This window comes from Seriola dumerili, unplaced genomic scaffold, assembly GCF_002260705.1.
Source record: "Seriola dumerili isolate Sdu_G_001 unplaced genomic scaffold, Sdu_1.0 BDQW01000147.1, whole genome shotgun sequence".
Lineage (NCBI taxonomy): Eukaryota > Metazoa > Chordata > Actinopteri > Carangiformes > Carangidae > Seriola > Seriola dumerili.
In genome coordinates this window covers 2,841,535-2,855,449 of record NW_019174402.1, presented here as the reverse complement: position 1 = coordinate 2,855,449, position 13,915 = coordinate 2,841,535, and the positions used below count along the sequence as shown (strand labels likewise).

The 13,915-nt window shown below is 44.6% G+C and overlaps 1 protein-coding gene across 1 annotated transcript in view; it reads left to right on the top strand.

Moving 5' to 3' along the window:
* Positions 1–13,168, top strand: part of LOC111225228 (cat eye syndrome critical region protein 2) — a 32,327-nt gene extending 19,159 nt beyond the window's left edge. Inside the window, exons 5-18 of the mRNA XM_022749970.1 lie at positions 235–318; positions 923–990; positions 1,126–1,286; positions 4,978–5,067; positions 5,429–5,579; positions 6,545–6,674; positions 6,767–6,804; positions 6,902–6,993; positions 7,152–7,278; positions 8,026–8,393; positions 8,564–8,722; positions 9,051–9,855; positions 10,436–12,497; positions 13,117–13,168. Of these exons, the coding sequence (XP_022605691.1) occupies positions 235–318; positions 923–990; positions 1,126–1,286; positions 4,978–5,067; positions 5,429–5,579; positions 6,545–6,674; positions 6,767–6,804; positions 6,902–6,993; positions 7,152–7,278; positions 8,026–8,393; positions 8,564–8,722; positions 9,051–9,855; positions 10,436–12,497; positions 13,117–13,168 (4,387 nt within the window). The remainder of the gene's footprint in view (positions 1–234; positions 319–922; positions 991–1,125; positions 1,287–4,977; positions 5,068–5,428; positions 5,580–6,544; positions 6,675–6,766; positions 6,805–6,901; positions 6,994–7,151; positions 7,279–8,025; positions 8,394–8,563; positions 8,723–9,050; positions 9,856–10,435; positions 12,498–13,116) is intronic.
* The last annotated feature ends 747 nt before the right edge of the window (positions 13,169–13,915 follow it).

Below are 13,915 nucleotides of genomic sequence, written 5' to 3'. Positions count from 1 at the left end.
GAGCACTGTGTGTCTTCTTTATCCGTCCAATACACAAGAATGAATGTAATGCCACTGTTCGTGTTTTTGATGATTAACTATTGCATGTGCTAAGTGTGTAATTGCAGTGTTGGTTTGACACTTGTTTACAGGCCTGTTAAGGGTTAATTATAGCATCCTCCCATTGTAAATTACCCTTGTTAAAAGGCTGTAATTTTAAAGAGTTCTTGCTACTTTGTGTTGTTTTTCCAACAGTGAACCCTCTGAACTAACTTTACCAGAGAAAAAGAAAAGGGGAAGACCTCCAAAGAAGAGAAAGTTGGATGACCCTCAGCTAAGGTGAAAACCAATTTTGTTTTTTGGATATTGCCAACAGCATATTGCAGAGAATTGCTGATGTGTAGATGTGCATGTGTTGCACAGATATACTGGTTACGTCAAGAGAATACATGGATTTAACTGTTACAGCCATGTTGGTTTTACCATGTGGTCTTTCAGTGATATCAGATATTAATTAGGGTTTCATACAATCATATTTAAAATTACAAATCAAAAAATTGTAAGACCTTTTGTCAAGGTCTGGAAAAGTTCTATAAAAAAATTATTCTACAAAATGATTCACAATCAGATTATTTATGACTTGTGTTATCATTTCCTTTATTCTTAGTTAATTGTTGACTGACCTGTAGCCTCCCACTTGATCTGAAATGTAATAAATAGTTGATTGTTTCTTGGTAGTCTCCAACCATATGGTGATCACAAGTGAAGGTCAGAATTTTAATTTACTCTATAAAGCCTAAAAGTCATGGAAGCATACTGTTATTTCATTAACAAAGTACAGGACTGCTGCTCTTACATTAGAACCAATGCATTTTTTTTTTTATTATTTTGTTCTTTGAAGCTGTTTTGGATCTATTTATCTTCAGTTATATTTTCCTTTCAGTGAGGTGGAAAGAGAAGTGACAGAAGTCGAGACAGAAAATGGACTGGAGGACTTGCCCCCAAGCAAAGGTGACAGGATCTCAGCAAAATAAGCAATTTATTTTTATGTTTACTACAGGGAATCTGTTGTTCACTGAGTTAATGGTCTGTACACATTTTCTTTTGAATCAATAAGCATATGTTTCTCCTCTTTGCTTCCACTAGGCCATAAGCGAGGCACTTGGTCCCTTGTTTGTGATACAGAGGAACAGTGGGTCAGACTGGCAGAAAGCATCAAGGACAAAACCTCCCCACAGGACCGCCACCTCTACCGTGTCATCAGCCAGAACTTCCTGCCCGAGATCAGCAGCATGATTCAGCACAAGGTCAGACACAGAAGAGACACTAGCATTAGACCCCATTAAAGCAGCTCACACTGTCTTCTCAAACCTACATTTTTCATGTCCAAACATGGTAGATGAGTCAACATCTAAAAATGCAAACTGATTTTTAGCTTCCTATTGTCACTCGCTTGACAGCTGGAGTGTTTTCTTAGTCTGTTTATTTGCCACTGTTTTTTTTTTTGTTTTTTTTTAAATATGGGCTACTAGTGAAATCGGCTCTCTTCCTAAATCCTGACTTAATCTTAACCTGTTCTTTGAGTTGGAATTAAATTTTCAAAAATCTCTGAGATTGGTGGTCCTAAACTATTAACTAATCGAGCTGGAAAAATTGAATACAATCTACATTTAGCTACTTTTATGCTCTGGCGCAGATCACTGTCCTCCTCCAGTCGTTGTTTTTGGGATCCTGCAGTCTTACCTGGGATGGCTGCAGGACAGGTGGAGTGAAAGAAAGCTGGTCTGTGCTTGCTCTTAATTCTGCGCACCTGTTGGTGATGAGGTTGGCCTCAGGCCTTTAACTTAAGCCTGACAGTGGAGAACTATGCTCTCAAGCAAGTTTGGCAGAATGAGGGCATAAGTTATGTAGTCAGTCTTTTCTGTGCTTGGCAGTACGTTAGGTCATGCTCATCTGTTGATCATTATCTTCCTTGGAATCTCTCAAGTACGTATAGCATATTATAGACATAGTTAGACATTTTTTGTTTTTAGCAAGCATGAGTTAGATGCAACAGCCTAGCCACTAATTTTTCCTTCCAACTTACAGTATGTCTATAGTTTGCAATGGAAGTCATTTCTGTGATTGAGTGCTACAGTTATTCAAAGCTAGAGTATGTCCTTGATTTTTATCCTACCGTTTGTATAAAGGCGAGTGGGTTCTTTCCACTCCTATGATGTATAACCAGCACTGACTGTTGCTATAGAAACCCTCTCGGCCTGTATCCATCATCAGCAGCAGTGAAGTAAAGAATCCTGCTGGCCGTTTGATGGCGACAGAGGGGTCACTCACTTATCACTAATGGTCAGTAGATGAATGTGGTCTTGTCCTTCATTAACTGTACACTCAGCTGTACAACTCAAGGCACATTATATATGGCATTCAGAAGGCCTTCTGTCTATAGCTTCGCTAAGTACAGAATATTATTCAAGTGTTCTTGTGGTCCTTTGCTCTTGTATTTAATCTACAACTGACTACATTATTTTTACAATGTGAAAATAATCAAAGAGAAGTGCATTCCTCTATTGTTCTCATATGCAAATAAATTGCACTCAAGTCGCACAGCAGGAGATCACGCTAAAATAGCCTTTTTATTAATTACGTTCATTATGCCAACACATTTCACTGTGGTACTGTACACAGTCCATCCCTCATTTAAGAACACATGTATCTTAGGCAACAAAGTGAGCTCTAGCAGGCGGCCTTTTTTCTATTTGATATTGAGTGGTGTCTAATTAAGAAAGACATTGTTACTACTTAAAACCATAATCCCCTGCTTTTAAGTTTATCAAAGGCACATTCCCCAGAGCCTTAATGTAATGTCTTAAAATTGTGTTTTTGTCTCACCAACAGTCCAAAAGGCAAAGTTATTCAATTTACAATGATATATGTACTGTATATATAAAAGAGAAAAGCCACTCCTCCCATTAAAACAGGTGGAACCAGCAAATGTTCAGGATTTTGCCTGCTGAATGATATCAAATATTTACCATTCATCAATATTGTCGTCATAGCATAGCACAGTGTGTGTATTTATATATACATAAATATATCTGTCTTTATGTGGGTGTGTGCATACAAGCGTGTCCAATACACAGTGTGTATAGTCTTTTGAATCTTTCTTCCTCATGTCTCATGCTGCTGTCACCAGCCATTTCACGGGGCACTGACAGCAGGCGGGAGCTCACCTTGAGGCAGAATGGAGCCTCTTGAATGACAGCTCTGCTGTGCTGCAGGATTCTCCAGACCTCTCTAAGCGGTGACACCAGAGGCACTCTATCTTGTGTGTGTTGGTTGGAGGGGGGATTTAGTGCTAGTGGTAATGTAGAAAGGAATTGTGTTAACCCCAGGATATGGCAGTGTCACTCTACGACAAGGCAGAGATGGAATGGGAACAGAAGAGTTGTGGTGGGCAGTATAGATCAGATCGTGAACAGCTTTTTTTTCTTCTCCCACTCTCCTCATTTGTTTTCTCTGCCTCTCACTCCCCACCCACATCTTCCTTCCTCATTTGCCTTTTCACCTGCAGACGTGCGCAAGCTTCATGCAACTGCTAATGCATTTTTAAATATCCAAGTTACTTTATGGATGGCCAGATGCCTGACTGTTACACCTCTCAGTGCTGTTAGCTGCGCTGGGCTGACAGTTATTCTCAGTCGTGCTTCCCTGATAAACTCTGACATGAGCTGTAGAGGCTAGTCCCTGACATAGACAGGCTTTCCAGGGATCTACTTGGAGCTCTCTGTTGGCTGGTGTTTCACTCCTTTGCTTCATGCTCTTGATCTGGATCACTGGACTCAAATCAACATTATAGACTTTATTTTCAAGATGTATTCTGAAGAATTCAAAAAAATATTGTGATCAAACATTCCACAATTTGCAGTTGGGTGCAACGTGCATTTACACGCACCACCTTCTCTAATCATTACATATGATTAGTAGAGTCACGGGGGCCACACATGGTTTGATTTCCTTTTTTTTTTCCTAAGCTTGGCTGTCACCCCAGGGAAAGGTGGGGAATGTACACAGCAGAGAGAGAGGGTGGGGGGAGGGAAGAGCAGAGCCAGTGACCTCTCAATACTCAATGCCTCTTCACAACTCCCCAGGGCCTGTCAGTGTGGCTTGTGTGTGGTGGTTGTCTGTTGATCTGTCTTGAAGGCTCAATCAGTAATTTGTTGACTGTATCAATTACAGACATTTCCACATACAGTATGTAATTCAGAAATTTTCAAAAGGAGCTGTGATTGTAGAGGAAAATGAGAAATTAAAACATAAGATCACCTTTTACATTAAAAGACAAACATGACCGTCTAATAATTTTAGTTGTCTGCTTTACTTGGCTTACTGAAAACCAATCAGTCCAGGAGTGAGGTTCCAACGTGGCATCGTCCTTTTCTCTACACTTCATGGATCATGGATACACGATATGTTGTGGATGTTACAGACCCAGTTCACACCTGGCATTAGAATGTGTCTCCACGTGCATCCAGTGACCACTTGTGATCGAATCTCACTTCCCTGCTCTGTATGCGAATATACACATGGGCTGCTGTTTTTAGCCAGTCCGACTATGACAGATGGGTCCGTTGTCAGTGTGTTTGACAGAGAGAAAGAGAAGAGGGCAAGGAGGGGTTGAGCTGCTCACAGATCTACAATAAAATAATGTTCTACCCATTTGAAATCGTAAAATATTTTCGGTTCATTATGAAAGTGTGGTGGGACTAATTGGACTGTGGCAGAGGACCACTTGCAAATGTGGTCCAAGTGACCGAATCTGAAACACATCCTCAATACGTCTTGTGTGATCCACACCTGAACTTAGAGCTGTCCACTTGTAATCGGATCACCTGAGACGGATGGTAATGCCCGGTCTGAACAGGGCCGCAGAATATCACAGAACAGGCGTAATCATAGAGCTAAACTTAATTTTTTTTTCCTCTGTGTTTATTTTTACTTAAGGAGCGGGAGCAGAAACAGAAACTACTGGACCCAACCCCAGTGCGCATATCGGAGCGCTTCTCTGAAAAACACATTCAGCAAGAGGACGAGGTGTGTGTGTTTGTCTCTGTACATGTTTTTGGTATAGTATTGAAGACTGTAGGTATAGTGCTGCAGTAGGATAATAGAATATCCAATTTGCAGACTTAATTTGTAGCGATTCTTTTTATTTATTTGTAATTTAGTGATTGATTTAATAATTGATTTTGTTTTTAGCTAGTGCAAACATCTCCATGCAGTGGGGTGTCTGGTTAGCCCCTAGCAGAATCTTTTTGGTTTGGGTGTTCCAGTTGCTTACTTCTGTACATTATATCAGACTTGTGCATACAACATTAGGAGTAGAGAGATCCAACTTTCAGCTTTCCTACCATGAGTCCAGAGTGGGTTAATGGACTTGTGTGTATGTATTCAGGACAATCAGAAGGCTGTGGCAGAGGACGAGAAGAGGAAAGATGAAGAGCTGGATAGGCAGGTGCTGCTGGCTGAGCAGCGACGAGAAGAGGAGAGGCTTCTGCAGGAAGAGCGGCAGAGGGAGAAGATGGAGAAGATCAAAGCTGTGGAGGGTAAGATGAATGGATACGCAGACAGATGGAACACAAATGGAAAGCTCTGTTTGTGCAAAAGAACCCATATTTTCAATCTGATTTCTGAGTGTGACACTGCAGCAACCTTATATACTTAAAAACTTGGTAGTATATGCAGAAAGGATACAAAACAAAAATGAAGCTAAGTGCAAAAAGTCAAATATAAAGGAGCAGCAATAATTTCATATTCTTTCATCAGCAGCATGTCAGCAGCAGGTAGGGGGCTTTCATGCTCCTCTTCCAACTCAGGGATCAAGGGCAGAATGGATTGTGAAGGGCGCCCCATGCTCAGGCTTTCACATTTCCATTGCTGTAGTTTGGTTCTTAACGGCTGAAAAATCTGCAGTAGCATAGCAGCACTTGAAGCCTTGTGATTTATGTATAGTACACAGAGACTGTGAGAGGGAATGTTCAGGGCCTTTAATCACAGGATCACTTCTCTTCTTCTCCCTCCCTCTGATGTCATCTGTCAAGGGTTAATGAACTGCTGATTGTGCTTCAGTGGAGGAGCCTCATTAATGTATTATAGATTAACAGCAGGACCTGGTCTGCTCTCTGTGTGGATTGCATATGTGGAATCCTCCCTCAAACATCTTTAATCCACACGGCAGGGGGGCGGGCAGGCCGCTCTTCCTTTCATGTTAAAAGATAAAGCAGTGATACATATGCACTTTCTCTGCTCTGCTCTTTTGATCAGCTGGGCCTAAGAAAAGATGGCTGATGAATCTCTCATTCTACTTATCTGAGCTGCTGCTGTCTCTGATGGCTAAGGCCTGGTTTTCATTGACTCCCCTGACAGCCTGAATGGGCAGACCGTGCGATTTAAACTGTAATTCAAGAGCCTGAAAAGCAATTAAAACATTGTTTGCCTGAAGCCTCCCAGGACTGGTGTGTTTTATTGTTTGTGCCTTTAATTTCTCCTTGTGTTGATCCTCCTCTCCAAGAACGAGCAAAGAGGCGGAAGATGCGAGAGGAAAAGGCCTGGCTGCTGTCTCAAGGAAAAGACCTGCCACCTGAACTCCTGAACCTGGAGCCGTCTTCCCCTGTCCACAGAACACGCAAGAATAAAGAGTTGTAAGTGGCTTTGTACATTTGACATCAGATTTTGCTTTCTATTTATATGACTCAATCTTGTGTATTAACATGTCCTGTGTTCAACCTAATAGCTATGAAATTGATGACGACTACACCGCTCTATACAAAGGTATGCTCACAGAATGGTTACTGAAGGCTATTTCTTTATCTCAAACCACATTAATGTCTGTTCTAATGCTTGGTCTGATCTAATCTCTCATCTTCAGTGCTTGAGGTCCTGAAAGCCCATAAAGATGCTTGGCCTTTCTTGGAGCCTGTGGATGACTCCTATGCCCCCAATTACCATGAGATCATCCAGGTACAAATTATTGTCATTGTTTTCACAAAAGTGGTGTTTTTGTGATTTTGAGTTTATGTTTGTCTTACGTTCACATCTTACTCAATGTAGCCGACTGCAAATGCATATAATGCATGTGGTTTTAATTGTTTGTAATTGTATTATTCCAATCCCTTCAGACTCCCATGGACCTGTCCACCATTGAGAGGAAGCTCAATGACGGGGAGTACGTTGCTAAGGAGGAGTTTGTTGCCGACGTGAAGCTCATGTTTGAAAACTGCGTCGAGTACAATGGAGAAGACAGTGGTAAATGAGCACATCCAGTTCCACTCCAAAACTCCACTTGATTCCATTAACAGTCGGTCTCAGTTTAAGACTAATGCATCAAAATCAATTTCAGTAGGTGTGTGTTGTGAGAAAAGAAAGAAGTGCATACATGCATTTTTGGGGGTGAGAGGCAGGGGGTGAGAGTGGGAGAAAGAGCAAAAGAAAGGGGGCCGGACTTAGTGGTGTGTTGGGGCCGGGGCCAGGGCAGCTTTGACAGTGATTAATGGGGAGTGATTGAGCTGTGCTCTAGTGCTCAGGGGGATCTGAGCCTTGCAGTGCCAGAGAAACATTCCAGCCCCTAAGCCCCCTGTCTGGAGTCATCCATCCAACTGAATACTCTCCCCAGGGACAGGGGGAGGAGAGCGGTCAGGGGGGGCCTGGGTGGAGCAGGAGGAGAAGGAAGGGGTTGGAGGAGCAGGGGTCAACCTACGCCCTCTGACCTGGTCAGTCGGCCAGTGTGAACTGACAACAGAGGAGCAAGTGTGTGTCTATGGGTACATGCCATGCGTATTGAGTGGTAGGGAGTGACTGAGAGATGAGTGAGGTTGTGTATGTGTGACAGGAAGGGAGTGAATGAAAAGCTATTATTTGAGAGTACATGATTGGTTGTGCTATAGGTATGCGTTGTGTGACTGTATTTACGGGGGTGCAGAAGATGTGGTTGTGTGGAAGAATGTGTGTGTTATCATATGAGCATAGCTGATGTTGATGTCATTCTGCTTCCAGAGTACACTATCATGGCGGAGTCTCTCGAACGGTGTTTCAGTCGGGCCCTGTTAAAACACTTTCCGTCAGAGGATGGCGACACAGATGAGGAATTCCACATCAGTCGAGAAGACAAGGAGCGCAAGGACAAAAAGCGCAACCGTGGCAGTAAACATCTGGGACCTGAAAGTCTGATCAAGGCCACCGAGCAAGTCCAACGTAAGCGTAACTCCCAGGGTGGCAAGGGCAGCACACCCTCAGAGGAAGAGGACAACAAGCTGACACGGCCACTTCCTCCCCCTCACTGGGCTCACCCCCACAGCCTGCCTCCAAGCCAACAACGCATGCGGGAAGGAGACATTAGGGGCATGTACCACCCAGGGCAACAGGTATCAACAGAATAACTTGGCTTGTTTTTTAAAGTGCCTGCATTTCTAAAAACCTGTGCAACTAATTTGTCAGTTATCTCTCATAACCACCTTAATCATTTTTTTCTTGATTTCTGTCTGAAATGTACAAGAAAAACTTAAATAGTGAATTCTCTCTCTTATCTCACCAGCTCCATCGCCCCCCTGGTCCCCCTGGTCCTCATGGTCCTCATGGTCCACACATGTATGCTCAAAGAATGGCTATGGATCCCCGCTTCGCTTACCCAGGTCACATTCCCAGGCATGGAGACCCCAACTTGAACCGCTTACCCCGCAACTTTAACATGCAGGTATAAATTATTGTAATATTTCATTGGCAAGTACATATTCCTCACATCTTAACAAACTGTTTACTGTAAAGATAAATTTGTTAGATTAGATACCTTATTCTCATTTTCATTAATCATCAGCTGTTCTTTTCTGTTATTTTAATATTTTAACTGTCATAAGTATCAACAAATTGATTATATTTTTATTTATGTGTCAGCAAGAACAGCCTGTCCACAGTCACATAGAGAGGGATATTATAATAGAGACCTTTGTATCTTGAAGGTGGTAAAATGTGATGTATAGGTATACTGATCAAAACCCTTAACTAGATTTCTTCTGTTCTCTCAGCATCGCATGGTTGAAGGACATCACATGGGTCCCAGGTATCCAATGGGTCCAGATCCTAACCAGCAGCGGCCTCCACACCAGCAGCAGCACCCCTACATGGGTCCAACTCATGGCCCGTCTCTGGGCCCGCGTCCTGTGGCTCTACAGCCTGGACCTCCTCCTGAAGCCAGCATGTATCCATCCCACCACCATCCAGAGGGCCACACCATGCACCACATGGGCAACAGATTCTCAGGACCAGATGGACCACCTCAGCACAACTACCCAGGCTTGAGGCCCCCTGGTATGGGCCTATCCAACATGTGGACTGGTATGAGTCACCAGGAAAGACCCAATGGGATGGGCATGCAAGATCCCAACATGGTGAACCAGCGCAGCTATAGTTATGGTGGAGTCCCACCTCCAGCTGGGCATAAACCATGGCCAGAAGCCGCTGGATACCCCCACCCTTCTCCAAATGCCCAGTATCAAATGTCTGCAGGGGTCAGCTCCCAGGGGCCGATGTCCTCATGTCCCCCTGTTCCCCACCCAGACTCTTCTGGCAGGACACGCTTGGCTTCCATGCTGGAAAGCCCAGAGATGCTGGCCCTGCAGCAGCTGTCAGCCTCCTCTGGACCCCCTGCTGGTGCCCCTCATCAGCACATGGGCAACTTTCAGCAGCCTGGGCCCCCATCAGGAATTGGCAGCATCCCAGCTCACCCCTCTCAGCAGCCTCCCCCTGCCCCTGAGGTTCAGCTGCTGCGTCCTGCTAGAGACAATGGGCCAGACAGCCAGCCTTCCCAACAGACAGACATGCAGCCCAAAGGTAGACCTGACCTTCTCTCGTAGTGTTTCATCAGCCATATATATTCTGCATGAAGGAACCTGAGCACAGTCAAGCCTTTTTCTACACAAATGTTCTTTCTCGACTGTAGTGTCTCAATTTGTTAATCGGCACAGAACACATCCATTCCCTTTCTCCCTGTCAAGTGCTTTTTGTAATTTGATTTAGATTATTTTTCACAGTAAGAGGCTAATTGAATATTCATTAGTTTAGTGAAATTTCTTGCTGGTTGCTGTGAGGGTACAAAAGAGATGACATGTCATCAGTTAAGCTTCACTAGCAATCACTACAATCTACAAAATGTGTTTACATCTTCATGGTAACGGAACAGGGCATGGGTTAATTTTTCGTTTGCTAGTTTTGTATTGTTCATTTTTTATATGAATAAGTAGCATAAAATTTCAGTAGTAGACTTCAGTAGTTTCTTTGTCGTTTTGATCTTTTTATATTCTTTCACACAAAACCTTGTTCTTGTAATTATAGTTAATTAATCGTAAATGCTAACCTCCCCTCTGTTGTTCTTTTTTGCTAACTCCTCTTTCATCATTCTGTATGTTAACAGGCACAACATCAGAGAACAAAGTGGCTGCCAACAACATTTCAGATATGGCTTCATCACACAAAAATACTGTTTCAATTAATCAAGAGCACCTGTCCAACCCTAGTCCCACAGGACACCACAGTCGGGCAGCAGAGGGAAAGCAGAGCCCTGCAGCCCCTAAGGTGGGCAGATCACAGGAGAACCCGTCTGGACCGGGGCTCCCACAGAGTTCAACAGAGAGCCACAAGCAGGAGGTAGATGGCCAGAGACACTCTGCCAGCCACTGTCCTCCTCAACACAATAGTGCCGCTACTGTTTCATCCCATGTCAACACAAGTAACAACAGCTCCACTGATCCAACTCCACCCAAGCCCCTGCAGCATACACAGAACAGTCCTCAACAAAATACTCCAAGCCCTGCACTTCCTCCCCACAATGTCCTGCCACTGCATGTGTCAGCATCTCAGAATTCCACTCAACAAATGTCAGAGGACAACAACAACCAAAAACAGCAGCAGCAACCTCAGGTAACCAGGAGTTCCCCTCCTCAATGCCACCCTCCTAGTTCTCCTCAGCTGATGACCCAGAATGCGCAGCAGAAGGGTTCTCTGCTTTCTCCTAATCACGTCCCCCAAAACATCTCTCCGCCACGTCCCACACAGAACAGCCCCATGCATGGGATGCCACAGAGTGCCACACAAGGAGTCCAGCCTGGACCTCTACAGCCAGCTCCGCTCACATCTTTGCCACCCAGTCATCCTACCCCACTATTACCCTCCCAGCCCAGCCCAGCAGACCATGGAAATCAAAGACCTAGTGAGCCTACAGGTAGAGCAGACACAGAAAGTACTGCCGTTCCTCCACAACACACCGTGGTGAAATCCGGGCCTCCAAATGGTATTTATAAACACCAAGATTTTAGCCCCAATCACCATCAAACCCAGCTGGTGGGTAGTAGCACGGGTATGCAGGCTCAGAGAGGGCCCTCGCCTCATTACAATCCAGCCATGCCTCCTCACTCCCAAGGCCAGGTAAATGGAGCCATGGGGCCATACAGCATGGGGAACCCTCCACATCCACACTACTGCCAGCCCAACATGACCAGGTCCATGCCTCCATCTGCTCCCCACCCTTACCACAACCAGGCCATGAACTCCCTCCACAATCCTGTTAATCACCCCACCTATCATCAGCAGGGAGGGACTGCCTACTCCTACCACATGCCAGGCCAACAGCACCCTCAGGCCCACCCCAACATGTACCCACCTCACCAGTACCAGCAGCAACACTACTACCCCCAGCCCCATCCGCAAGCTCAGACCCATAACCAAGCCAACAGCAGAGGGGGTTACCCTTCCGAGGAGTGGCATCGTTCTCAGTATCAGCCTCGCCAGCCAATGCCGCCTAATGCCTACCTACCTATAGCCAGTGCCAGAGGCAATGGTCAGTCGAAGGAGAGCAGTGTGTCGCCATTGGGCTCTGAGGGCTCCAGTGGTGCTAGTTTAGTGTCCCCTGGCCCTGTGTCTGAAGCAGGGCCACACCCTGGAGGCCCAGAAGATGGCAAGCGTGAAAGCAGGGTGCAGGGCAGTGGAGGTAGCAGCAGTGGTGGCAGTCCAGCAAACCAGGCTCATACTGAGAGTTCAGAGCGATCTGAAAGCCCGAAAGAAATCCTAGACCTCGATAGCCATAACGCTGCTGCGCGCCGCCGTAGCACCCAGCCACATCAACAGCAGCACCCACCTGCTTCTGCTGCACACATGGCGTCTGGCTTCATGTACGGCCCTCGTGCCATGCACCCTGGGATGCAGCAAGGCGGCGTTCCTCCACCACACATGATGTCTCAGGCCCGAGGCGTTGGAAACGGAGGCCCTTACCCTGGCCAGCCATACCCAGATCCAGGACGCTATGCTGCCCAAAGACCCCACCCACACCTGATGGAGGCTCTGCAGCGGCCCCAGCAACTGCCTTACTCACCAGGTCAGACACGCATGGCCATGTACCGACATCCCCGGCCTGCGGGGCACTTCCAGGGCATGATGATTCAGCAGAGAGGCCTGGCACCAGAACACTTCTTGCACCCAGGGTAAAATAGTTTATCTGCTCTTATGTAGTTTATAGTTCGAAGCCTTATATTATAATATCTCTTTCAATCTGTAGTTTGGTTTCTGAGTCAAATTTTTTTCTTTTTGAGCATTTGTGTACTTTTTCTGCATTTACCTGTTTTATACTGTATATATCTATTGATTAAATTCATAATATTTGCAATTAGTATTGTTTCTGTAGATGCTGGAACTCCAGAGGCTGCAACTTAGGCTTTCTGTGTGCTCTCATGAAATGAAATATGGCTGTTCCTTTAAATGTGCAAAACAATGGCGTTTGTGACAGAAAATAAGCACCACATTTGGCTTAAGTTACAAGAGGATACACAAGCAGGTCACACAAATCTCATCCACAACTACATAATGACGTGGAGATATCATGTGACTGGTTACGTTTTTTGTCCTTCAAATTTGCAAGTTTGTAAATGTGGTGATTTGCTGCTTTTCTCTTTTCTGTACGAGATTCATTAACTTTGGATTTTAAACTGTTGACCAAACAATTAATCAGTTAAAACATGGCAGGTTATTTGATGATGATTGTTGTTTGCAGTCAAAATCATTACACTGGCATTCTTTGTTAAATCCAACTGTATGTGTTCACAGGCAGCAAATGATGGCTGGCCCAGGCGGCCCTAGCAATAAACAGGGAGTGTGACATACACCATGTGATCAGAGTGAGTGAAAGTATCTTCTAATACATTATACTGTACATAACTTTGTTATAATAGCAATTTCTTATTTCATCATCCTTCCTTTAATTTTTTTTATACCTTCTCTTCTCTGAAGGGACCAAAACACAGATCTGTTACATGACACTGTCAAGCCATGTTCGTATTGTATGTTAGTCCTAAATTTGCTCAAAGTCCAGGTGTTTATTATTAATTAATTGTTATTATTAATTGTTCCTCTTCTTTCAGCGCCGTAAAGAAGAAGCTACTCACATGCTGACTGGGCAGACAGAGACTACAGAGGGGATGCTTTGCTCCACATACGTCTTTTAGTGATATTCTTACACTGGACAAAAACCTTTGGCTCTGTTTTGCTCACCATTGGACTTGAAGATCCGACCAGGCAGCTGGTCTTACTAAGATGATAATAATGTGAAATGTTATTGAGCCCTGGAGAACAATTCCCCTGCTTTTCTCCACACAGAGCTCACAGTGGTCATTAACAGAATAGCTCTGTGGGGTAGAACTGGTGGGGATTAACTAACTTGCTCAAGGACACCTCACCTGAACAGTTGCTTCCCATCACGAGCGTTTGAACTTGGATCCTCCAGCTGAAGGGCAGCCTTTTTAACCACTAGGCCAACCTGCCAAATACAAAGGACACTGCCTTCAAGAACACTGGATTGGCCCTTCCCTTTTTGAGGAGTCAAAATACGGATGGATTAACACAGCCT